Raw genomic sequence first — 27,359 nt, 5'->3', positions numbered from 1 at the left:
CTTGGCCTGTCTCGGTCTCTCTCTCCCTCTCTCGCTCCGCTTCTCCTGCGAAAACGGAGGGGAAAAGAGGTGAAGGAATCTGTCTCGGCTGATTGGACAGATGAGGTGGAATTTTTCAGGCAACAATATGGTGAAATCCGGGCAGTGTGGGCTGATTAGACAGCAGAGGGAGATGGGAATGGACTCCTCTTCTTCGTCCACACGGAGAGTGTTACCACAGTCACCAGGACTAATGGGAGTTATAGGACCTGATGGGAATAAGGACGGAGAATGGAGGTTAATGCGGCCTGTCTGTACGGTAGTGGTGGCTAGTAGGTGGAGATATCCGAAGATAGGCTCATTGTATAGTGGCTGGACTGGAATAAATGTAACGGTATGAAACACATGGAAACCATACCGTCCCATATTGCATTCCAGCTACTATGATTAGCCCGTCATCTGATATCCCCACCCACCAGCCACCACTGCTCCATGTAGAGAAGTAGAGGGGTGGATTGTTCGTGGGTCTTGCTGCATTGTTAGCGGGTTAGGTGTTTGTGAGGTGCATGACATTGGTTGAGCATTTGTTTATCACCTACGCCATTGGGGATATGATTGCACAGCTTTCTGTCTTGGACTTCAGTGGACTGTTTGAGCCAGACAGACAAAATCAAAAAATATACTAGAGAGAGAGAAAGATGGAGAACAAACCATCCCTCTGTGTCAAAGCAAGAAAACATGTTCCTCAAAATTCAGTGAATGTAACATTGAAATGTAAGCAAGGGCTTACAGAAGAAAGAGAAGAGAAGAAAAGAGAGAGGGATAAGGAGGTGGGGGGGGGGTATGAAGGTTCACCTGGGGTTCAGTATCTTCACTCATTATGATCTGTGAACAAGAGGAAGAATGAGCAGTTGCCCTCGATCAAAGGCTAGCCCACAGAGTTTATGAGTCGCCTCTGGCTGGGAGGCATTACCCATTCCCCCTCACCCCCTTCACGTTTCCCCTCACCCCCTACATCAACCCCTGTACTCTGAACTTCCTCTTCACAACCCCCCCCATATTCAAATAATCATGGCCTTTTCCCCCTTTGAATTTATTTTGGACACCCAGACTGAGATTATTATAGTGGATTATTATATACATTATAGTGGATTATTTGAAACATGTTTGGTTTCATGTAACACCTGCAGGTCTACTGAGCTGGATGGCACCACGTATACATGTTGCTATAATTGACGTTTTAGAGATGTATTCATTCCATCTTTGATTGTGGTTTAGCCCTCTTAGTGATGCATGTCTTGTGTTCATGTTCCTAAGCTCTTCCTGACAATCGTCTCCTCTGGTTTCAGGTGTTCCAGTGGGTTCGACCGCCATCGGCAGGACTGGGTGGATAACAGCTGTCCTGATGAGGTGAATATCGTCGTGGCTGATGGAAAGGAGTGAGTGGGGATATGGTGGAATGTGTGCGTGCATGTGTATCTGCTGTAAGGTGTTTTTTGTGTGTGACTGCCAGGATGATGGATGCCCTGGTCTGCTATGTGCAGGGGGAAAGGCGATGACCCAGTTTACTCCTTTCACATCTTCTGCTCTTACACACACACAACATATTCTTACATGCATGACGAAGAGGGCCCTTGTATTCTGTCTTGCAGACCAAGGACAAAAGCTGTGATATCATCAACACCACACAACTCTATCCGTTCACCACCACGTTAGTTGCCAAGACAACAGGCCGGAGCAGAGGAGAGACCACCACAGCCGGAGCCTCTTTGTCTACGTCCCTCTCCCCGACCAGCGTCCCCACTGAAGGTAAGACAACTAACGTACGCCCCAAAGCAGACAACTCCAACTAGTGTCTGAATACTGGTATGACATGACCAGACATTTTTTCTTCTTCTGGTCCAGTCAAAATGTTCAGGAAAAACTGGGTTGTGTTCAGTTTTGTGCTATCTGAACTTGTCCAATGAGAAACACTCGTTTTCATTTTCATTTGCAAAATGTTTTATTACAGTGTATCTTAATGAACACAACCCTGGCCCTACCTGCATGCCAGCTGTGTTTTACACAACTAAACAATGTAGATTGAATTAGGACAACATCTCTAAAATCTTAGAGATGCATCCACACAGAAACATATTAGTGTTCAGTCCTTTTGGCTGGTTATTCATCTTTTATGACAAGTAAATTATAATCATTTTTATACTGGCTTTTTGTTGATTGATTTGTTGCTGATAAATATCTTCAATCATCAGGCAAGTGCTGCCTGCAACCCCAGCAAGCAGGGACAGATGGCTGGAATAGATGGCCACTCTAAAACAGGGTTTCTCAGCATCTGTCCCAGGGGCCAAGCATGTCCATCCTGAGTTCATGATTAGTCACACTGCAGTAGTCATCTCAAAGATATCAGACACAAATCCCTCCTGGAGAAAAAAATAACCCTGGGTCCTTCTGCTGATGTCAGGAGAAATTCTGAAACTCTGAAGGTGTTCTTTTGAGGTCGTTTACCTTCCTTTCCCTCCCCCAGAGATACTGGAGCTACTTAAAGACTGATTATCAAATGGCACCCTATTCCCTATGTAGTGCACTACTTTTGACATGGGCCCATAGGGCTCTGGTGCACTATGTAGGGAATAGGGTTCCATTTGAGATGCTCACAAAGACTGAATTGACTACAGATATGTTCCTTTCCCTGTTAATAGCTTTCAAGCCTGGTATGTATTGAAACAAACAGCTAATTCATCTTTATCAGCTTGACATATTACCCACACACACAGTACTGACTTGAATAGGCATCTGGAATTCACCTTTGCCATTCATCATCCCAATGAAAAGTCATATGTTCAACTTAATGTCCCTGTCACTATGTTTACAATCACAGTATGCACTTTAATCATGACTAAACGCCTATGCGGAGTGAGTTTTCTACCCAGTAACTGGCACATCCCGGGGTTGATAATTGACCAACGTGTAAGGATGGGTTGGGATGCCTGGGAGATACACAAAGCCTACACTGTGCTAATGGACAACTCATAATCTCAAATATCCACTCTTGTTAACACCCAAGAGAAAGAGGTGTAGCCAGCTAACTGTGGAATCCATTGCAATATGTAACAGCGTGTATTTCTGTCAAATCAAATCACATTTTATTAGTCACATGCGCCGAATACAACAGGGAACCTTACGGGGAAATGCTTACTTATGAGCCCCTAACCAACAATGCAGTTTTTAAAAAAAAGAGCAGCAGTAAAATAACAATAGTGAGACTATATACAGGGGGGTACCGGTACAGAGTCAATGTGATGGGGCACTGGTTAGTTGAGGTAATATGTACATGTAGGTAGAGTTATTAAAGTGACTATGCATGGATGACAACAACAGAGAGTAGCAGCGGTGTAAAATAGGGGGGGATGCAAAAAGTCTGGGAAGCCATTTGATGTTCAGGAGTCTTATGGCTTGGGGGTAGAAGCCTCTTGGACCTAGACTTGGTGCTCCGGTACCACTGCCGTGTAGTAGCAGGGAGAACTGTCTATGATAGGGGTGGCTGGAGTCCTTGACAGTTTTTAGGGCCTTCCTCTGACACCGCCTGGTATAGAGGTCCTGGATGTCAAGAAGCTTGGCCCCAGCGATGTACTGGGCCGTACGCACTACCCTCTGTAGTGCCTTGCTGTCGGAGGCCGAGCAGTTGCCATACCAGGCAGTGATGCAACAGGTCAGGATGCTCTCGATGGTGCAGCTGTATAATCCTTTTGAGGATCTGAGGACCCATGCCAAATCTTTTCTGTCTCCAGAGGGGGAATAGGTTTTGTTGTGCCCTCTTCACAATTGTCTTGGCGTGCTTGGACAATGTTAGTTTGTTGGTGATGTAGACACCAAGGAACTTGAAGCTCTTAACCTGCCCCACTACAGCCCAGTCGATGAGAATGGAGGCATGCTCGGTCCTCCTTTTCCTGTAGTCCACAATCATCTCCTTAGTCTTGATCACTTTGAGGGAGAGGTTGTTATCCTTGCACCACATGGCCAAGTCTCTGACCTCCTCCCTATATGCTGTCTTGTTGTTGTTGGTGATCAGGCCTACCACTGTTGTGTCATCGGCAAACTTGGAGTCGTGCCTGGCCGTGCAGTCATGAGTGAACAGGCGGTACAGGAGGGGACTGAGCACGCACCCCTGAAGGGCCCCTGTGTTGAGGATCAGCGTGGCAGATGTGTTGTTACCTAGCCTTACCACCTGGGGACGGCCCGTCAGGAAGGCCAGGATCCAGTTGCAGAGGGAGGTGTTTAGTCCCAGGGTCCTTAGCTTATTGATGAGCTTTTCAGGGCACTATGGTGTTGAACACTGAGCTGTAGTCAATGAAATAGCATTCTCACATAGGTGTTCCTTTTGTCCAGGTGGGGAAGGGCAGTGTGGAGTGCAATAGAGATTGCATCATCTGTGGATCTGTTAGGGTGGTATGCAAATTGGAGTAGGTCTAGGGTGTCTGGGATGATGGTGATAAGTGTGAGCCATGACCAGCCTTTCAAAGCACTTCATGGCTACAGACCTGAGTGCTACGGGTCAGTAGTCATTTAGGCAGGTTACCTTAGTGTTCTTGGGCACAGGGAATATGGTGGTTTGCTTAAAACATGTTTGTTTTACAGACTCGGACAGGGAGACACTGCAAATGTCAGTGAAGACACTTGCCAGTGCATGCTCGCAGTACACATCCTGGTATTCCGTCTGGCCCTGCGGCCTTGTGAATGTTGACCTGTTTAAAGGTCTTACTCACATCGGCTGCGGAGAGCGCTTTGCCTGTTTGATGGTTTGTCAGAGGGCATAGCAGGATTTCTCATAAGCTTCCGGGTTAGAATTCCACTCCTTGAAAGCGGCAGGTCTAGCCTTTAGCTCAGTGCGGATGTTGCCTGTAATCCATGGCTTCTGACAGAATACAACTCATGCCAGCATCAGTCTGTGAGGGTGTGTACACAGCTACGAAAAATACAGATGAAAACTCTCTAGGTAGATAGTGTGATCTACAGCTTATGATGAGATACTCTACCTCAGGCAATCAAAACCTCGAGACTGCCTTAGATATCGTGCACCAGCTGTTATTTACAAAAATACATCGTCTGCCGCCTCTTGTCTTACCAGACGAAGCTGTTCCTGCCAATACAGTGTATAACCAGCCAGCTGTATGTTGATAGTGTCGTCCTTCAGTCACGACTCCGTGAAGTATAAGATATTTCAGTTTTGAATGTCCCGTTGGTAGTTTAATCTTCCGCGTAGATCATTGATTTGATTTTCCAAAGATTGCACGTTCGCTAGAAGAATGGAAGGAAGTGGGGGTTTATTCTATCGCCTACGAATTCTCAGAAGGCAGCCCACCCTCCAGACCCTTTTTCTCCGCCTTCTCTTCACGCAAATGACAGGGATCTGGGCCTGTTCCCGGGAAAGTAGTGTGTCATTCACATTGGACTCTGCTAGTTCGTGGTGAGTAATCGCAGTTCTGAGGTCCAGAATATATTTTCGGTCATAAGAGACGGTTACAGCAACATTATGTGCAAAATAAGTTTAAAAATAAGTTACAAACAAAAAACTAATTGGTTAGGAACATGTAAAACGTCATCCTTCATCTCCGACGCCATCTTTATTCATCTTATTAATGTGTGCAGACGACGGATGATGTTTTATAGGAATGCATCACTGTATGAATCTGCGACCACAATGAGGGAGATTAACTAGATTGATAAAACGAGGGAAGTGAAGTGGAATTGTGGAATTGAATGGGCAGAATAACTGAGTACGCCCTCAGACATTAATAATAGTTCATATGGTAAGGTGCTCTTTGGTTTCCCAGGCTTGTAGAATTGATGGAAAAAATGGAGTCTAAACCTGTAGGATAAAGGCAGACAAATTTTTTTGTTTTTGCAGAGTGGTGTTTAACGGTGTCTTAGGCAGTGGTTGGAATGGTGAGTTAACGTATGATTTCTGGTTCCTGTTCTGTAGAACTGGTGCCCGGTGGTTCTGGGTTAAATGGGTCTGGATCCAGCTCCAGTATGTGGTGATCTCTAAAGCGGATGCCTATGGTTTTGGCTCTGAGTACTACCCACTACACAAACATCAATGGCATCCAGCTCCACTTTTCTGACTTCTAAATGACAAATTGTAGGAATTACTTTTTCATTCTTCTAATCTCTGTCTTACATTCAGTGTTTCAGTCCTTTATACTCCCAATTCTCTTATTGGTAGAGATTGCAGGGAAATGCCAATTTCTCTCAGCCAATGTTAAACAGGCAATCTGGGGTCCGAAAAACAGCAAAGCTCATGAGGCATTAATAAATGATATTCTTCAAAAGTCAAAACATTTATGTACCTATACCAGTTTGCCCCTTTAAGACCTTCACTCGGTGAGGTGGATGAGGTGATGGTATGACCACAGGCGCCTTGAACGCTGGAGAGAGGTGGAAAGGAGTGTGAGAGAGATCCAGCTGAGAGGCAAAACAAATTCCAGCGATGTGTGGGTGTGTTAGCATGAAAAAAAGTTTGGGGTTCTGTGTGACACACAGAGACCCTCACACTTCCTGACACGCACAGAGGATCAGTTTCCCCCCTCCGACCCAGTTCTCTCAGCTTGGCGGTTCAGAGGCACGTGCTACTAGGGGAGGGAGGGAGCGAGGGAGGGAGGGAGAGCTCTGTTACTAGGAGGTGTGAGAACCCATCACTTCGCTCTCCTGTTCCCAATCCCCCCCCTTTCTCCTTCTTCTCCCCTTCCCTCCCTCTCTTACTGCTATCACTGGCACGGGATTGGTCATTGACTTTGATTCCCTGCCTTGCCCTCATACACCTTATCGCATAGGCCGTGACATTTCTTAGACTAGGAAATGGTTGCAGGCATTAAATTATCTTTGATCTTGGAAATGTAAATAAAAAAAGACTTTGAAATAGATTTACTCAGTTGAGACCCCTTTTCAAGGCTCTTTCTAGTTTTGATATGGTGGAATAGCACGCATAGCGTTTCACAGGCTCATGTATATGGCACATTAGCATAATGTGGATCCTATGAGGTGTGTAAATTCATATCACCCCTCTCTCAGAGAAGTGGGTCACAGTGAATTTACATGTTTCATAGTTGCTTAACCCCAGACTGCATCTTAGCTGTTGAATTATGCATGGGAGAAGCATTTTATCCAAAACATTCATTTTCATTGCAAATTAAGTGTAGAAAATTCACTTTTAACCCAAGATTATCCGGTGATTATAATTATAATGGTAATTATAAGATTATAATGCTTAAAAAAAAGTACATTTGCTATAAACCTGTGTAATAATCGTCAATGATGATTATTTCAGAATATTTGATTGACATTCTTCACCAATGTTAAGACCAATAGTTGTTGTTGGCAGGCAGGCACGCAGCTCTCTGCTGTATAATAGACATAGGGACTCTATATGTAAATCTACGGCTGTAAGGATAACATAAATCACAGACAAACATTTTTCTGACCCTCTATACCTCATTCATTTCTCTGTTTCTGTCTCTCCCTCTATCTTTATTTCTCTCTGTCTCTCTCTCTGCGTCTATTTCTCTCTCTCTCTTTTCCACAGATGACACCAAGATTGCTCTGCATCTCAAAGACAATGGAGGTAAGCCTCTATTTCCTTCCTAGATCCTTGGACTGTTGACAGTTGTGTTTCTCTGTACTGCTGCATGTTGGGTAGATTATATGGGGGTCTGTTTACAAGGCTGCAGTCTGTGTATTTATGGCTGACAGATTGCTTGCCCCAGAAAGCAGATCGTTTTTTGATTTCTGGGGAGGACAGGCCAAGGGAAGGAGCGGCTCATCGAAGCACCTCATCCAGAGGCTGATTGAAATGGCTCTGTACCAAGCTTCTGGATGGGACTGATCAATCATGGTGTCTAAAATCTCAATTTAATACATTTTAAATTCACGGTACAACACAACAAAATGTGGAAAAAGTCAATGGGTGTGAATACTTTCTGAAGGCACTGTAGTTGTGTCCCAAATGGCATCCTATTCCCTATAGTGGACTACATTTGACCAGGGCCCATAGTAAGTTATTATTCACACCTCTTGACTTTTTCGACATTTTGTTGTGTTACAGCCTGAATTTAAAATGGAATAAATTGAGATTTTGTGTCACTGGCCTACACACAATACCCCATAATGTCAAAGTGGAAATAAAAAATGTTATGTTGTTAAAAATGATGTCTTCAGTCAATAAGTATTCAACCCCTTTGTTATGGCAAGCCTAAATAAGTTTAGGAGTAAAACGTTGCTTAACAAGTCACATAATAAGTTGCATGGACCCATTCTGTGTGTAATAATAGTGTTTAACATGATTTTTGAATGACTACCTCATCTCTGTACCCCACAAATGCAATTATCTGTAAGGTCCCTCAGTCGAGCAGTGAATTTCAAACACAGATTCTACCACAAAGACCAGGGAGGTTTTCCAATGCCTCGCAAAGAAGGGCACCTATTGGTAGATGGGTAAAAAAAAATGTGAATATCCTTTTGGGCATGGTGAAGTTATTAATTACACTTTGGATGGTGTATCAACACACCCAGTCACTACAAAGATACAGGCGTATCTGTAGAGGAAGGAAACCACTCAGGGATTTCACCATGAGGCCAATGGTGACTTTAAAACAGTTACAGGGTTTAATGGCTGTGATAGGAGAAAACTGAGGATGGATCAACAACATTGTAGTTTCTCCACAATACTAACCTAATTGACATAGGGAAAAGGAGGAAGCCTGTACATAATACAAATATTCAAAAAATGTGTGCAATAAGGCACTAAAGTAAAACTGCTAAAGAATTGGCAAAGAAATCAACTTTATGTCCGGAATACAAAGTATTATGTTTGGGGCAAATCCAAAACAATCACTGAGTGCCACTCTTCATATTTTCAAGCATGGTGGTGACTGCATCATGTTATGGGTATGCGAGTTTTAGAGAAAACAGCTAAGCACAGGCAAAATCCTAGAAGAAAACCTGTTTTTGTCTGCTTTCCAACAGACACTGGGAGACAAATTCACTTTCAGCAGGACAATAACCTAAAACGGAAGGCCAAATATACACTGGAGTTGCTTACCAAGACGACGTTGAATGTTCCCGAGTGGCCTAGTTACAGTTTTGACTTAGATCGACTTGAAAATCTATGGAAAGATTTGAAAATGGCTGTCTAGGAAGGATCAACAATCAACTTTACAGAGCTTGAAGAAATATTGTACAATCCAGGTGTGCAAAGCTCTTAGAGACTTACTCAGAAAGATTCACAGCTGTAATCGCTGTAATCGCTGCCAAAGGTGATTCTAACATGTATTGACTCAGGGGGATATATTAGTGTTTTATTTTTCAACAAAATCGTTCTTCTTTTCGATATACAGATGTTTGATTTAGTTTATTTGGAATTTTCCAAATGGATCATTTTCTTAATGGACAATTCCACATTGAATACTGCATGGTGATGGATTACGGCCACACCATCTGTTTGGTGAGTAGGGATGAAATTATTCCAAGACTGCAGCTCGTTGTTGGAACACATATTTCCCTACTTCAATCAACCAGTCCATTTTGAATTTGTGATAATACTGTCCTCATTTGGCAAGGAATGTAGCTCATGTATCCCATCAGTTAGATACATTTTTATACGCATGTATTTCTGTAGGCCTAATGGGAGCTTATGCGCGCACTCCGGATGCTTGTGTAGAGGGAGCGGTGTTGTTAGACAATGTCATGTTTTTAATGTTTTGACAATTTAAATGTTCTCAATATTTGGCTTTGGAATTTCAATTATTTTTTTTTTTAAATCCCTGGAATCATTTCAAGGTCATTCTAAACTGAAATCCAAAACGATGATAGTTTCTTAAAAACCGAACCGAATCAGAACCGACCTCAAAAAGCACTAAATGCTCAGCAATAGACACAGCCTATGTGGGTGCTAGGGAGGCAGGAAAAGGGAGGATGAGGGGAAGGTGTTCAAGAACATGGACACGTAGGATAGAGCTTCATAGTTGCCTTAATGTTGAATTAACTCTATCTCAGAGTGTTGGTGTAACAGGACAGAAAACGGAGGTTCATTGTGAATGTCAGCAAGTTCCTGAGACCACTGCTCTCAAAACTGGTGCGTTAACCACAATTCAAACATCATTAATTTGCCCTTGTTGCCTCCACTTTGAAAAATGTATTGTTTTAATGGGGATCCTCCACAAATGAACTCAATGTCAGCAGGAATTTGAGGAGGGTTCCAGTGAGGGGGATTTCAATAGAGGTAGAGGTGGTCAACAATCTCCCTCACATTTCCATTTAAACTTATACAGGTAGCTATAACCGGTATTTGGTCCCCTCTGCACTCTGCTACCTGCACACATCAACACAGATCTATTTTTTATTTATTTAAAAGTTCTCTGCTGTTTAGCTTTACCCACATTGTGTTTAGTTTGTGTGTGTGTGCGTCTTTGGGTGTGAGAGAGTGACATTTGAATTCCAAAATGAGTCCCGACTCTATCACTTCCAGAGTGAAGCACTCAAATATTTAATTTCCTGCTGGAGAGGAATTGGAAATCTCTTATCGTCCTTTCATTGCCCAAACATTACCTATCTCACTTGCTGACTTGTGGCACAGCCTCTTCCCAGAAACCTGGGGTATCAGCCAGACGAGAGGACATCTCCGCATTCACAGGGTTCGTCTCAAATGACACACTTTTTCTTGTGTAGTGCACTACTTTTTTACCAGAGCTCATAGGGCTCTGGTCAAAAGTAGTGCACTATGTAGGGAATAGGGTGCTATTTGGGATGCATTCACTGTGTGGGAAGCGTGCTGGGAAGGGATTTGGGCTTAAGGTGAATGCCAAAAGGAAAGGGAACGAGCCAATGTGATCATCTTGAGAACGTACTGAATCCACAAACAGCCAAAGGCTGCTGCAGCGCCAAACCACACCATGTTGTCTTGAGGTGAACAGTGTGCATGTGAGAGATTACAACCACAAACCAGTCTCACGTACACAGTATCCAAGCCATGCGACTGCAACATGGAGAGGGTGTCTAAAGTAATGATAGCTGCGGCCACCAGTGGAGGATGCGGAGGGAAGGACAGCCCAAAATATAGGCTGGAACGGAGCGAATGGAATGGCATCCAACACATGGAAACCGCATAATTCCACTCCAGCCACTACCACATGGCCGTCCTCCCCAATTAAGGTGCCACCAACCTTCTGTGGTGGCCGCAGGTTTAGCACACATCTTCACTCTTAGGCAAAAGAAGGTGCTATCTAGAACCAAAAAGGGTTATCTGGCTGTCCCCATAGGAAAACCTTTTGAATAGGTTCCAGGTAGAACCCTTTTGGTTTCAGGTAGAACCCTTTTTAGCTCCATGTAGAACCCTTTCCACAGAGCGATCTACATGAAACCCAAAAGGGTTCTACCTGGAACCAAAAGGGGTATTACCTGGAACAGTGGCGTTCGGTGCCGTTCCCTATACCCATCATGAGGTTGCTACATCCTATGAATCAAAGTTTACAGGTCGAGAGAAATTTGTGTAGTCAAGGTGACAGAAGTTGACATATTCAATACCTCCTTACAAACTCTTGCCTGCATCTAGCTGATCTAGGGTGTAATCATTAGTTTCTATTGGACAAATTCAGGTATGTTTATCCCCGTTTTGTTCCATTTGCTTCTCTATAAGAAAAGTTTTTCAACTGAATCGGCAGAATGAATACACCCCTGATCTCACACACAAACACAGTTCACTTTCATAGCATCCACATACAAACAGTATGATCCCTTTGATCGTTGTATAATTCCTTCTCGCATCTACGCTCGCTCCTCCTCTGACCCTTGTGGACTTCAGTGCACAACACATCAGCTGTCTGTGACCAGGCACAAAAAAAAAAACTTTCTAAGCCAAACCTTAATATGATAACTGCTAACCTCTACACACAGCCTACATCGTTGTCACCATATTAGCATACGTCATAGTCTAGTCAACATAGCTACTTCAACTAACATGTTAGTAAACCTACTACAATCATGCAGTACAGTGTACATTCAGCAAGCAGTTTAGCAGTTACACTGGCGAGCCCCAGTGGCAATACATTTATAAAACCAAAAGCTTACCTTGACTTGGAAGAGTTCCAGTGTTGGATAGCCATAGCCAGCTAGCTAACATAGCATCCCTCTCTTTGGGCTGGGTGTTTGAATAGGCTAAACTAAACTGCATCTGGCTTAAAGGCCTTTGACACAACCTTTATCTTCCCCCAATGTCATATACACTCACTATCTGTTCAATAAAATCTGAAAATACCAAAAACAAAAAATTCAAGCAATGCTAGCTGTGTATTTAGTATTTCATATTTAGTGCATCTCATCCACTCTACATTGTACCGATCATCTCTCTGCATCGTGTCCTAGCTTTGGGCTTGTTTTTAGTGTAATTTCTATCAGATCCATCAGTGTGTGTGTCCTTTAACCTTGGGAAACATGGAGCATGGCAGAAAACGCTAAGGCGATTAGCCGCGGCTAAGTGATAAGATACGGGACAATAGGGATGTACCGTACTGTCTCACTGCAGAGGCAACTCTAAGAGGACAGGACACTCCTTATCCTCCATTTAAAATCAGGATGAGAAATAGGCTCTTTCTCCCTTTGAACCTAGCAGAATGATTCAGGCTGCGTCACCAACGGCACCCTATTCCCTATGTAGCGCACTACTTTTGACTTGAGCCGTATGGAAAAGGGTGCCATTTGGGACACAACCTCAGTATATGCGCTGATTAGCCTTGCTAGACACATTAGCCAGGTGAGAGGATGGCTGTGGCCCTGTGACACTGTATTGTCAGTAATATGGTGCTAAAAGGGATAGTGTGGTCTGGGTCCACACGGTCATTCAATTCATCTTCTATCTCCAAGCGCTAATGTGTTTTTATTGCTGTCTGAAGGCTCAGTAAGCAGGTTAATGTAGTAAGAGCGTTTATGAGGAGGACACAGCGTGATGGATCATACTGAGATGGTTCAATGTTGGACTCCATCTATGTCAGCCATGACCCCCCACAGTCCCATTCATGTGGCTGTGTCATGACGTGACTTTGCTTCATTAGACTGAATAAACAATGAACTAAGACCGTGCACATGTCCACCTTTCAAGGCCATGCACGCAGTAGCAGAAGAATATTCACCCATTTTTCATGATAGAGACACTGAGACTACTAGTGGAGGCTGGTGCGAGGAGGACGGCTCATATAATGGTTGGAATGGACTAAATTGAATGGTATCATTCCATTTATTCCTTTCCAGACATTACTGATGTACAGTTGAAGTCGGAAGTTTACATACACTTAGGTTGGAGTCATTAAAACTCGTTTTTCAACCACTCCACAAATTTCTTGTTAACAAACTATAGTTTTGGAAAGTCAGTTAGGACATCTACTTTGTGCATGACACAAGTCATTTTTCCAACAATTGTTTACAGACAGATTATTTCACTTGTAATTCACTGTATCACAATTCTAGTGGGTCAGAAGTTTACGTACACTAAGTTGACTGTGCCTTTAAACAGCTTGGAAAATTCCAGAAAATTATGTCATGGCTTTAGAAGCTTCTGATACAAGATCAGATATATCTTATACCTATCAATATAGGTACAAAAGTATCTATATCCACAGTAAAACGAGTCCTATATCGACATAACCTGAAAGGCCGCTCAGCAAGGAAGAAGCCACTGCTCCAAAACTGCCATAAAAAAGCCAGACTACGGTTTGCAACTGCACATGGGGACAAAGATCGTACTTTTTGGAGAAATGTCCTCCGGTCTGATGAAACAAAAATAGAACTGTTTGGCCATAATGACCATCATTATGTTTGGAGGAAAAAGGGGGAGGCTTGCAAGCCGAAGAACACCATCCCAACCATGAAGCACGGGGAGGCAGCATCATGTTGTGGGGGTGCTTTGCTGCAGGAGGGACTGGTGCACTTCACTAAATAGATGGCATCATGAGGCAGGAAAATGATGTGGATATATTGTAGCAACATCTCAAGACATCAGTCAGGAAGAAAAAGCTTGGTCGCAAATGGGCCTTCCAAATTGACAATGACCCCAAGCATACTTCCAAAGTTGTGGCAAAATGGCTTAAGGACAACAAAGTCAAGGTATTGGAGTGGCCATCACGAAGCCCTGACCTCAATCCTATAGAAAATTTGTGGGCAGAGCTGAAAAAGCGTGTGCATGCAAGGATGCCTACAAACCTGACTCAGTTACACCAGCTCTGTCACCAGCTCTGTGGGAAGCCTGAAACGTTTGACCCAAGTTAAACAATTTAAAGGTAATGCTACCAAATACTAATTGAGTGTATGTAAACTTCTGTCCCACTGGGAATGTGATGAAAGAAATAAAAGCTGTAATAAATCATTCTCTCAACTATTATTCTGACATTTCACATTCTTAAAATAAAGTGTTGATCCTAACTGACCTAAGACAGGGAATGTCTATTCAGATTAAACGTCAGGAATTGTGAAAAACAGAGTTTAAATGTAGTTGGCTAAGGTGTATGTAAACTTCCGACTTCAACTGTACCTCGATTTAAAATGCCACCACTTATAACTATGTTTTTCAGGCTATTGTTTTGCCAGCTTTCAGCTTTGTGAACCAATGTGGATAATATGTAGATTTATACACACCACTGTCTCTGCAGCCCAAGTGGCTTAGATGTGCCTCCCCTTAAGAAAAAAAATTGAAGTTAATGTGATAACATATGACAACATGGGGACACAAAATTTCAACATGCGATAACATGAAACATCAAATCAAATTTTATTTGTCACATGCACCTAATAGAACAAGTGTAGACCTTACAGTGAAAGGCTTACTTACAAGCCCTTAATCAACAATGCAGTTTCAAGAAAAAGTGTTGAGAAAGTATTAACTAAAATAAACTGAGGTAAATCAATTTCAATAATACAAAAATAAATACATATTATAAAAAAAACGTTTTTTAAAATTACCTAATTTGAGATTTCTACTTCCAACCTCTTGGTTGCTAGGTACCTGATGCTCCTGCTGCACCCCCAAGACTGTGGACATAATGGCGATTGACTATGCATATATTGCCAAGAATACTTTAACACTTTGCTTAAAATATACTTGAAGGTGTTATTTCTATAAAATTACAGTATGCTGCTGTATTCCGATTTCAATAAGGCCTAGATTCAATCAGTTCAAGTGTTAACCGGCAATAGCCGACAACCGCATAACTAATGTTTTGGCGGTGTCAGAAGTGGAACTTCTGTCAAATCGTTGTGATTGTTGTCACGAAGCTACACCCTTCCCACTGGCGTTAGAAGTTCCGAATGAGAAAGGGAAGGCTAAATAGAAATAATGACGCTTAAATTGAAAATCATTCGACAAAATAATGAGGATTTCTATCAGCCGAATCGAGGTGTAGATTACTTCTCACGTTCCAGTATTCAAACTTGTGAACAAGGCTGCATGGGATTTCTCTTAATGCGACTCCGTGCTGCCAATGACAATGTCCACTTTAGGTATAACGCCGGGAGCCGCTTGTGAATTGAACAGCTCTAACGCAGCTCCACCCCTGACACGTCAAAACATCAGCTATGTGGATGGCGGCTGTAGACAACATGCAACATTACTTGCTAATTGGCAGCATACTGTAGTACCAGCAGTTTATCAGAATATTGCACGGGTAGTTTATTGGAGGCATGACTTTCAGCAAGCTCTTTTTTTTTGTTATCTCAGTTAATGTGTTCTGTTCATAAACAATACGTTTCTACACGGTCAGTACTCAAGTCTTGTTAAAGGCTGACATAAGTGCATGTGATATTAAAGCGCCATACAGTATTTATTTTATAGCTAGTCACAATGTCATTGTAATATTCACTTCCCTGCCTGCCATCAGGCCAGGAAGTGTGACAGATTAGCTAGAATAAGTTACTGTGAAATTGACAATAACTGACTTGCAGCCAGTTGATAGTAAGTTATAGAAAATGTAACATTAACTTTCTGTGAACCAGCTGCTATGAAGCTACTGGTAAATGCACAGTAACATCTGAACAGTGCAGTTCTTCATTGTCTCAAGTTCATACAAATACTGCAGAACTGACAGTGTCAAAATAGGCGCTCAACCTTAAATCAACATAACATTTCCACGGACGGTTGCCACAATACAACATATTTTACACCAAAAATGCTAATGAGCCCAAGCCAGCACATCAACTCCACCTATATTTCAAAGTGCAGTAATGATTGTACCTTATATTGAATATATTGTGTAGAAACATATGCTAGATTATCCGCACATGTACTCTAAAAGGTACCGAGCAGTACAATGTGAATTCAAATGTGTACTTCTGAAGGTGCCTTATGTGTACCTTTTTAATATGTTTGTAAATCAGGGAACATTGTATTGTAACCATACTCTTATTTTTGAGAGTGTTTGGATATATGTTCTTGGTAACAAATTAGTACCTGGTGGCACTGCTGAGAGATTAATGCACTCCATGGCAGTTCAAATCCTGAGAGCATTGTATGTTAAAAAGCCGTATAAAAGTGTATCATAACGACGCAGTTTTGTTTTCATATTTCACGTGACATTTGTTCCAAAAACAAGTTCCCCTCTCACTCTGAGCGCTGGGTGCACAACGGATCTGCTAACCTGCTAACACTTCTGACTAACAGTCTAGGCACTGCTGTGGAGTAGCTGCCTCCAACAGTGTAAGGATTGGCAGTTTGACTCTGTACTCTCCTCCCAAACACAGACAAATTGCCTTCCAGGGAAGAAGAGAAAAGAAAGGGGCATTCCAGCTCTAGTTTCACTTTTGGTGGTGGTGTTGTTTTTTGGGCCCCGGTTTTGGTTTTATGAAGTAGTTGAGAGGGAATTAGATTTTTTGTTGTTGTTGCCAAATGGATCATCTCTGCTAAGGAGAAGGGTATGTCCCCCTATGAGGGACTGATGAAGGATTTGCCCAATTCATTGTAACACAGTGGATAAGACATTTTGTACAGAGAGGTCATGTTATAGTTGGGTCCAAATCTTCGTGCTCTGAGACAAAGAGCTCACACACACACACACACTAAAAGTCCCAATCCCAAGCATAGCTACGTTATGGGGGGACCAGGAACCAGCTTCCCACTATCCAGGGGACCAAGAACCATCGGCCTGAGGAGAGAAACATGAAAAGGTGAGAATCCGGTAGTTAGTGGGAAGCAGTAACCTATAAGTCACCTCGTTGACCTTAAAATGGCTCCACAAACTGCTGCAGAGATGGTTGTATTTCTGAAGGTTTTCCCATCTCCACAGAAGAACTCTGAAGTTCTGTCAGAGTGACCATCGAGTTCTAAGTCACCTTCCTGACCAAAATCCTTCTCTTCCGATTGCTCAGTTTGGCCGGGCGGCCAGCTCTAGGAAGAGTCTTGGTGGTTCCCAACCTCTTCCATTTAAGAATGATAGAGGCCACTGTGTTCTTGGAGACCTTCAATGCTGCAGACATTTTTTGGTACCCGCACAATCCTGTTTTTGGTACCCACAAAATCCTGTCTCGGAGCTCTACTGAAAAGTCCTTCGACCTCATGGCTGGGTTTTTGCTCTGACATGCACTGTCAACTGTGGGACCTTATATAGACAGGTGTGTGTCTTTCCGAATCATGTCCAATCAATTGAATTTACCACAGCTGGACTCCAATCAAGTTGTTGAAACATCTCAAGGATGATCAATGGAAATAGGATGCACCTGAGCTCAATTTCAAGTCTCATTGCAAAGGGTCTGAATACTTATGTAATTAATGTATTTCTGTTTTCATTAGGGGGTATTGTATGTAGATTGACGAGGAAATGTTTTTATTTAATCCATTTTAGAATAAGGCAATAACCTAACAAAATGTGAAAAAAGGGAAGGGGTCTAAATACTTTCCGAATGAAATGGAACCGCTATAATTTTTTTAAATATAAAAGTATTTTGAAAATACAAGTTACAGCTCTCAAAAGTATGTTGGTACATGTTGTTAGTATATTGGAGCTTAGTTCAGCCCAGTGTAATACAAATGACAAAATACATATTTCAAATACATTGAATGGGATGTTAACTGCTTAATTAACTCAGGAACCACACCTGTGTGGAAGCACCTGCTTTAAATATACTTTGTATCCCTCATTTACTCACTTGTTTCCATTATTTTGGCAGTTACCTGTATGTAAATCCACTATGACAGGCCATGTTTTAGCAAACCGGTTTGATTAGCACTCTGGACCTCCCTGTTTTCCTGTGTGATGATGGAGATCAATAAGGCATTGAGCCAGGAGAGGAGGGAGCTGCCTGGGGCACTGGTGGGTGGCTGGTCACTAATTAAACCAAGAAAGAGAATAGAAAAGTAAACAAATAAATATACAAGCATAATAAATAAATAGACCCAGAAAGGAATGCTGCCATAAATCTGTAGGAGCTGAGAGAAAAAAAAGCTGTGAGGGTCATCACTTCATTAGCTCACTCCTGCTATGATCAATGGGCCAGCCTCCAGTGGGGCTCACACACAATCACACGCTCGCACGCGCACGCACACACACACACACACACAGACACAAACACACACATCAGTGGGAATCAAACATGATGTGAATATAGAACAGGGTGTTCCAATGTTATCTTATTATCAGGCTTTCAGCTTTGATTGACAGAGGGCAGGTTTCAATTGACTACTAGTAGTAGAAGTAGTATTGGTAGTTCAAACTTAAAAGATGCAATATGTAACTTTTTGGGCGACCCGTCCAAATTCACATAGAAATATGAGTTATAGAGCTGCCATTCTCATTGAACGCAAGTCTAAGAAGTGGGAGATCTATTCTATGTGTGCAATTTCTATGCCTTCTGTTCTTAAGTTTTATTTTTGCATCTTTAACTTTCGGTTTTGTACACCAGCTTCAAACAGCTGAAAATACAATATTTTTGCTTATTGAAAATACATTTCACAGCTGGTTAGATGGTACAAGGATTCTCTACACTATATATTGATGGTTTTGTCAGATAAACTGAAATTAGGCGAACTATTAGAATTTTAGGGAAGAGGAAATTGGCGGTGCGATTTCTGCATATTGCATTCTTTAAGAAAATAATCACAACATTATTATGTTAATGTGATCTTCAGAGTTGGAGGTGTCAGTTAGTGATTCGTAACTGGCAACCCAGTTTGGACAGGTTTGACTCTGTCTCGTCCCACAGACTTGAAGATGACACATTCACATTCATTTTTGGCTCTCCGTAGGACAGTCAATCATTATGGAGTCTCCTCTCCACACACCCACCTTATCAAACTGGACTGTCATTACTGAAGAGTGTCTGATAACTCTCAATATCTCTGTCCATTTTCTCCCATCCAATAACACCATGTGCTAACCTTGGTTTGGGATTATCTGCACCTTTCGCCGCACCTGCTACAACAACTCTAAATCAGTGTACACAACCAATAAACTTAGATTTTATATCTCATGCCTCTGCTGAAGCACGCTGCTCATGAATAGCTAAACAGGCTAAGCCACAACGATGCTAATCTCCTCCTTCAATACACACGCACGCACACACACACACACACACACATATACACCGTATCTGCTGCTGAAGGCTGAGCTAGATCCGGAACCTTCCGTGAATGGTTGGAGGAGAATTGTTACCAGAGTTGTTATGATTAGGCTGTAAATGCTGAACAAGGCATTTACAGTATACAATAATAATTTCAGCATCATAACGTTTGTTCAAATGAACTTTTAATCACAAGAGTCAGGCCTGTTTATGAAGAGCGAGGCCCTACAGTGACAAGAAACAGAGACGAGCAGCATCCATGAGTGATGAGTGTCCTCTACTGTTGAATGGGAAAAATGCAGTGAAAGTGTGTGTTCAATCTCTAAGCACCTGGTAGACGGATTCGTGCCAATTGTTTGTGCATGGGTGCGTGTGCCGGTTGCTGTGTCTTGTGTGTTTGGGTCTGTGTGTTCAAGAGAGAGATTCTACAGGGTGTTTTGGCTGTGTTTCTCCAGCGATGCCAAAGGAGAGTTCTGCAGAGCGGAAGGACACACACCCCTTGCACACTGGACTGATCCTGGGCATCCTCATGGTCATGCTCATCATGGCTGCCACAGTCCTGGTCGCCGTCTACATCTACCATCACCCCACCTCGGCCGCAAGCCTATTCTTCATCGAGGTGAGTCTTAGCAGTATCTCTACTCTACTATCACTACTCTACTAGCATCTCAATGCACATTTGCGATTCCCTGCAGGAGACCGGGGTTCAATCCCTGTGAAGGGAGCACCCGTCTCACGATATCTCCTCTTCACCTATCTCCCACGGCTTCTCATCTGTGTGTCCATAAAGCATAAAACATATCAGAGAAGAGTGACTCTCCATCCACTCTTCCCCCAAAAATAAAAAGTTAATGTACAAAGACGGGTATTGCTTTGACTTCTCAAAAGTCCAAAGTATCCACTAGATTTAAAAGTCCCTTTGGTCTGGAGTGTCTATATGTTGGTCAGATATGTGACCTGAAGTACTGAAGAACAGCAGGCCGAGACCCATGCTAGCCTGAGGGTAGTCTCTCTCTCTCTATCTCTCTCTCTCGCTCTGCCTGTCAGGTTTGAATATGATGTGTGCTTTCCTAACCTACCCCAGCAGATACTTAATTCCCAGGTCAGGCTATCTGTCAGCCAAAAACCAGACGCCCGTATGTGTCCCAAATTGCACTACCTTTGACCAAGGTCCATAGGGCTCTTTTAAAAAATAGTGCACTTTATGGAGGATAGTGTGCCCCTTGGGATGCTGCCCCGCCAAAAACACACTGTAAAGGATAGCACACTTCATAGTTTTACACTTGATCCGTTTCTCCAACTCATAAAAATGCATGATTGCTTTCACAGGGTGCAGGCTTGGTTCTTTGTTGATAAATGCCTACGAATGCTTCGACAATGAAATGGTTTCGGTTTCATTTGTACGGTTTGGAAAATGTAATGAGACGGATTGATGTTTAAACATCTAGAGAAAATAAATGACAAACGCATAATCTTCAAGGTCAATAGCGCACCATGAGCCAATCCCTCGAACAAGGAACAATTTCCCTGAGAGAATTCAAATGCTTCTCTCGATGAGCTTTCATCACTCACCGAGTGGTTTAGTACATGGTATATATTAAACGGGCGAGTTTCAATTAATCTCATACAATACATTGGCTTCAGTCATGCATCCCTAAGATACCTCAGATATTATTTCTCGCCGTCTGTGATACAATGTACTTTGCTTATTACTAAGGCGATCTATCATAATTCAAATGAGAAGGGCAGGCTAGTTACTGACAGCTCAGCTGACACAGGACGTAGCACAGTGGCCTAACCCTGGGCACAGGTCAGTGGCAAGGCTAACCTTTGGTCTTTGACCCTAGTCTGAGACCTCAATGACCCTCATGACCTCTAACATGTTTATATACGGTCCTCTAATGCCGGGTGTACACCACACGACTGTCAAAATCCTTACATCGCTGAGCCTCTCACATTAAACGGGTGTCTTTCGAGTAGTTTTTATGTCTTGCCAACGTAGTGGTGCGCACACTAAAACGATCTGGTGGGGTGTCACACACGACAAGATTCTTGGTCGTGAGGATTCTCCGCACCACCACATTGTCTTGCAAAACAATGATATGATGACGTGATAAGATTGTTAATGTAGCTAGAACAAGCTGTGGCTCAAAGCAGCCTCATAAGTTTTCAGTCAGACATTCACTCTTGCCATACAGAGTTGACATTTCTAGCCAACATTTTGAATTGAATAACATTAATTGTGATCTTCAGAGCGGTAACGATTTGACACTTTGGCTTTGGTTAAAGGCAAGTACAAATGCATACTGGTTGTCATCGCTCCTGCTCGAGAGTTATATTCTGGGTGATGCGAAACAATGTCATCATCTCACTGGCTTCTTCTTTGGCGAGCTCTCATTGGCTATTGCTGATCATTGTTCTCAAAACTTCTTGTTGCACATCTCACACTACAAGAGCTTTGCAGATTTTGTGCCGATAAAATTAAACATGTTTGAAAATGTCTGGGACAGTGAAAAGACATGATCGGTAGCCTCAGACTGTCTCTGACCCGCTCACATTAAACAAGCGTCGGTGACAGCTGCACGCCCCGAGTGGGCAACAACATGGGGATTTTGTCTCCGATCTCAAAAAAATGTAATTGGGGCTAAAATCTTGTACTGTACACCCGGCTTAACCTGTGACCCCTTTCCCCTTCTCCAGAGACGTCCCAGCAGGTGGCCGGCCATGAAGTTCCGCCGAGGGTCCGGTCACCCGGCCTATGCAGAGGTGGAGCCCGTGGGCCAGGAGAAAGAGGGCTTCATCGAGTCTGAGCAGTGCTAAAGGGCATCCCCCACACCACACACACACACACACCCCGCCGTGCCGCTCTCCCCCCTCCCGTATTGCCCCCCTTGCGCCTGCTCCACAGGGACTGACACACCAGTATTGCCCCAGAAACAGGCCTTCCGAATCTGCCATACCCATGGCGACTGATTGACGCTGGTCTCTTGTTTTGTTGATTAAAACACTCACTGTCAAGATTGTAAACTTAAATTAGAAAATTGTGGAGGTGTTAATTTGAAAAACCCACACTCTTGCTGGTTGTTGAAGAGTGGGCCTTGTGTTTGGTGGACTACCATGGTGGACTACCACCTTCAACCCTAGCTTGTCCAACAGAGAGCTGATCAGAGAGCTTAGGGAGGGTCACTGCCAGAGGGACTGTCCTGTAGGTAAACCTTGAAAACTGATCTCAAGTCAGCTCTTCATCCAAGTCCTCAAAGTCTCACACTCGTGCTGGTTGAAGTGACTGACTGACTGACTTGTTGGGGACAGAGGGAAAGTAGCCACGTTTATACCTGGTGCTAACATGCGTCCTTTGTCCTGATCTTGTCCACATTTTGATCGTGCCAACATTTTAAGACATGTGTAGATGATTATAAAGACACATTGTGATCTGATTGTGATCAGATCTTCCTGACCACCTCCGGAGGTAGTCAGGCACGCATTGTGTCTGGATATCAATTAAGTGTAAACAGATGTGGATGGTCAAACCATTTAAATCATCATAATACTGGCCTTTAAAATAATTGACAGGTATGAAAATTGACTTAGGGGCTTCAGTAACTGTCTTAAAACAAATCATCCATATTATTTTAAAGAATATCTGTCAAATAATTTGCATACAGGGAGGCATGAGCTAATCTGGTCACAATGCTGGCACAGTGGACGGATAAGAGACATATTTTAATACTATGTGTGGAGGCGAAAAAACCTTGATCGGATAGTGATTGGATCATATTGATCAGATCACGAAACTCACATGTTAGCACAAGGTGTAAACTAGGCTATTGAGTGGGTTGTACAGAGTAACTGTGATGCATTGGGGGAGTAGGTGGAATTATACAATATATTTTTCGGAAACAATACTGAGTATGTGAACAGAGATCTCGACTTTAAATGTTGGTGAGGTTATATAGACTTTACATCCTTTTGGGATTTTGCAAATGTACTTTTCGTATTTTGTTTCTGTTGCTTTTTTTTACTTGGGTTTTCTCATAATCAGTGTGGGGGGTTTTGTCTTGCTTCCCACTATCACAATAAGGCTTCTTTACCATAGCTTACTCCATAGTGTGAAATGCTCTTGCTACTGCCACTCATCCCACAAAGGAGGAGCAGTCTGCAAGTCTGGAAATGTTCAGTTCTGTCTCTTTTGTTCAGCTCTGGCATCTCTTTTATTTTTCATTTTGTCAAAGATTGTGTGGTTTTTGCTTACTGAGAAAACCTCTGTTTTCCACGATGGGGTGATGGGCACACTCTTCTCTTGTCATTGGTTTGATTGCTCCCTTATTAACATATGTTGTTGTTATTCTTTTACAGTGATTTCAGTACTGCCGTGCCATTATTTCCTTGACTGGAGTCTGCTCAAACATTTTTTTGCACAAAAGGTTTTTCCATGCACATATATCTTTAGTTCATTTGACTTGTGGTACTAATGCAAAATTGCAAGACAGGCGCTTGTGACTGTGTGCGGTTGTGTGTATGCATGGTCTATATGTGAGTGAGTGTTTGTGTGCGTGTTGTGTTTGTGTGATTAGATATCCACCTGCTTGAAGGTGGGTCAGTTTGAGCTGGTTCTGTGTAATTGATGCTGATTGGTTGACCTGAGGTACATTAACAAGATGTTATGAGACGCGTTGGCGATACATTAAAAAACGTACCTGGCATGAGTTTGCCTGGGTTTTGAATTGTGGTATACAGTGTGGTTTTCAATAGCAGTTTGACCTGCTGCTGTTTCAACCTGAAGAAGAATCTAAATTGTACAGGACTGGAGGATTCGTGTTATATGGAGTGAGATATCTGCCGAAACGTTAAACGAACGTAATGTTAGAGTCAAAAATACATTTTTTTTTGGAGATCTCTAACCTCCATACTGTTCCAAGTCAATATGAATGGATGACTAGTACATGCCATTTAACCCTAGCATAGCAATGTATATACATGGGCCTACACCTTTGTAGATTGACTCTCAAAACATTTGCAGATTCGGGTTATTAATGAAAAAGCATACATATGATATATTATATTACTATTTTGTTTTTCTTTTTGAGTGGCCTTCTCAATTTTTTTATTTTTTTTCAAATGTGAATTAATGTATCAATCATTGCATAACTGCTGTTGCTGGTCGATATAACGGACAAGGCTTTCATACATTGATCAAATCAAACAAAATGATGACTTTTGTTTCTTCATACTTATGATTTGTATACTGTACCAAGACTGACCGAACAAATACAATGAAATGTATTTCACCGTCAATTGTAGATTGAGCTGGGAAATATGCCTTGGGTTACAATGGTACATACACACGGTACTATTTAGAATTACAAATAAATAGATTATACAAAATATATATATCTCAAATGTGCAATATAACATTCATCTAACTTCATTATGCATTCTTTTATTTTCAAAAATGTGATAATGATTGGGAATTATTTAGGGTTACATCATTGATGATGAATTAATCCCCCATTGCACTGAGACCAAAGACCCATCCCAATGTTTATTTTGTCAACATACTACGACGTTCTCTACCAAGGAGACCTCTTCTGCTCTGTGTCCCATGTTCACAATCTCTCACTTCATTCCCCACCAAGTCCAAATCTATCTCGCCCCTTGACATTGAATCAAACCACTATTTTCATATTGCACTCACCACTTTGAGCACACCGCCACAGGCCTACATTCAACTCAAAACACACGCAGAGACATAGGCACACACACACGCGCACATGCTCGTATAGGATGAATGATTCATCAGCTATGCCAGAACTCAACACAACCCCACTCATAACAAGTCCATCTACAGAGGTGGAGTTACTGAGCACAGCAACCATCTACTGAACATTACGCTTATTTTCCAAAACAGTGTTAAAGAGTCGATGGGCTGGGGGGGTTGAGGGGAGGGGGCACACGTGACTACCCTCACAGATTTTCCATGCCTACAGCCAAATACCGTAGTCCCAAATGCTTCCCTATTCCCTACAAAGTGCACTAGACAGGGAATAGGGTGCCATTTGGGACGCATTCACTGCTTTGAGATTTGCTCAGTCTTCCATTGTGGAGAAATGCTGTGTTCTTTGAGCTCTCTGGGACATCTGCTTGTTCTGCTGCCACCTAAAACTGCAAATGTTTTTATAACCACTCAAAAGTGTGTCCCAAATGGCATTCTATCCCCTATTTAGTGCACTACTTTGGACCAGGGCCCATAGGGCTCTAGTGAAAAGCAGTGTACTATAAGGGAATAGGTTGCCATTTGGGACGCAACCCGAAGTGGACCGAGGATAGAGCTGATAGAGGGGTTTGAGTTTTGTAAACAAACTTGGAGGATGAAGTTGGGGGCATTCAGTAGGCCTAAGTGTTCAGTCTGCATTAGACAGTGATTGCAACACTTTCAAATTAGTTGTTTGGGAGAAGAAAGCATATTCAAGTTACTCCAGTAATCACTGAATGGCCTGATTGCTTTCAACCAACATTCTCTTAACATGCTTTTTTAGAATAAGAAAAGCAACATTTGCTGCGTTTAGACAGGCAGACCAATTCTGATCTTTTTTCCACTAATTGGTCTTTTGACCAATCACATCAGATCTTTTCACATCAGATGTTTGTCAAAAGACCAATTAGTGAAAAAAAATATAAGAATTGGGCTGCCTGTCTAAACGCAGCCGTTGTGCTGTTGTTGAGATTAGAATACCGCAGAGTGCTGTTGCTTTTTCTACAGACGAATGACTTAAAACGAAACAATGTAGCTCATACAGGTACAAGTCTTGTTCCACGGTGATTGCCTGAACTCAAAATGGAGGACGGAGGAAGCTGTGACCCTATGTTTTGTTTTCCGATCTCATTACAAAACTCTTTAGGACATGACAACGAGAGACTCAAAAATCACACAGTACCCTAGCTGTCTGTAATTTCTGTAACTACTGTCATTTTGATTACATTTGAAATAAACAATGTTGTTTATGTCTTGTTTTCCACTTTTCTGTTCAGCTCAAATGTCCGACTTAGTAGTTACTGTTGTGACATTGAGGAATTGTACACTACAAGTATAAGTCATCATTAATACCTAAGTAGCAACACAAAAGAGACCATGCTGTGCTGCCCCTCTCGGTCAGTCTCTTATCCTCCCCTCGGTGAGTTCTGTGTTTCCCTTCCCTCCAGCAGAGTCCCTCGTGGTTTCCTTTGAAGGCTGTTGGTCCATCCTGCTGTGTGAGCAGTGGTGTAAAGTACTTAAGTACTACTTAAGTCGTTTTGGGGGGTATCTGTACTTTACAATATCTATTTTTGACAACTTTTACTTTTCTTCGTTCCTAAAGAAAAGAATGTACTTTTTTGCACCATACACTTTCCCTGACACCCAAAAGTACTCGTTAAATTTTGAATGCTTAACAGGACAGGAAAATGGTCCAATTTAAGCACTTATCAAGACAACATATGGTCATTCCTTCTGCCTCTGATCTGGCGGACTCACTGAAGAAAAATGCTTCGTTTGTAAGTGATGTCTGAGTGTTGGAGTGTGCTCCTGCTTATCGATACATTAAAAATGAAAGACAATTGTGCCATCTGGTTTGCTTAATATAAGTCATTTGAAATGATTTACACTTTTTACTTTTGACACTTAAGTATATTTTAGCAATTGCATTTACTTTTGATACTTAATTATATATAAAATCAAATTACTTTTGACTTTTACTCAAGTAGTATTTTACTGGGTGACTTTCACTTTTACTTGAGTCTTTTTCTATTAAGGTATCTTTTAC

General features: G+C 42.3%; 1 protein-coding gene across 4 annotated transcripts in view; it reads left to right on the top strand.

The window, feature by feature from the left end:
* Nucleotides 1-26,564, top strand: part of plxdc2b (plexin domain containing 2b) — a 169,961-nt gene extending 143,397 nt beyond the window's left edge. Inside the window, exons 10-14 of one of the 4 annotated variants that reach the window (XM_024393051.2) lie at nucleotides 1,329-1,389; nucleotides 1,632-1,788; nucleotides 7,559-7,597; nucleotides 19,977-20,179; nucleotides 22,261-26,564. In XM_024393051.2, the coding sequence (XP_024248819.1) occupies nucleotides 1,329-1,389; nucleotides 1,632-1,788; nucleotides 7,559-7,597; nucleotides 19,977-20,179; nucleotides 22,261-22,380 (580 nt within the window). In that variant the 3' untranslated portion in view covers nucleotides 22,381-26,564. Of the gene's footprint in view, nucleotides 1-1,328; nucleotides 1,390-1,631; nucleotides 1,789-7,558; nucleotides 7,598-7,725; nucleotides 7,947-19,976; nucleotides 20,180-22,260 lie in introns of those variants that run through there. The other 3 variants (XM_024393052.2, XM_024393053.2, XM_024393054.2) reach the window with 3 other exon arrangements.
* The last annotated feature ends 795 nt before the right edge of the window (nucleotides 26,565-27,359 follow it).

Source organism: Oncorhynchus tshawytscha, linkage group LG29 (genome assembly GCF_018296145.1).
Source record: "Oncorhynchus tshawytscha isolate Ot180627B linkage group LG29, Otsh_v2.0, whole genome shotgun sequence".
In the NCBI taxonomy this organism is placed as follows: domain Eukaryota; kingdom Metazoa; phylum Chordata; class Actinopteri; order Salmoniformes; family Salmonidae; genus Oncorhynchus; species Oncorhynchus tshawytscha.
This window is presented reverse-complemented; position numbering and strand designations above follow the sequence as displayed.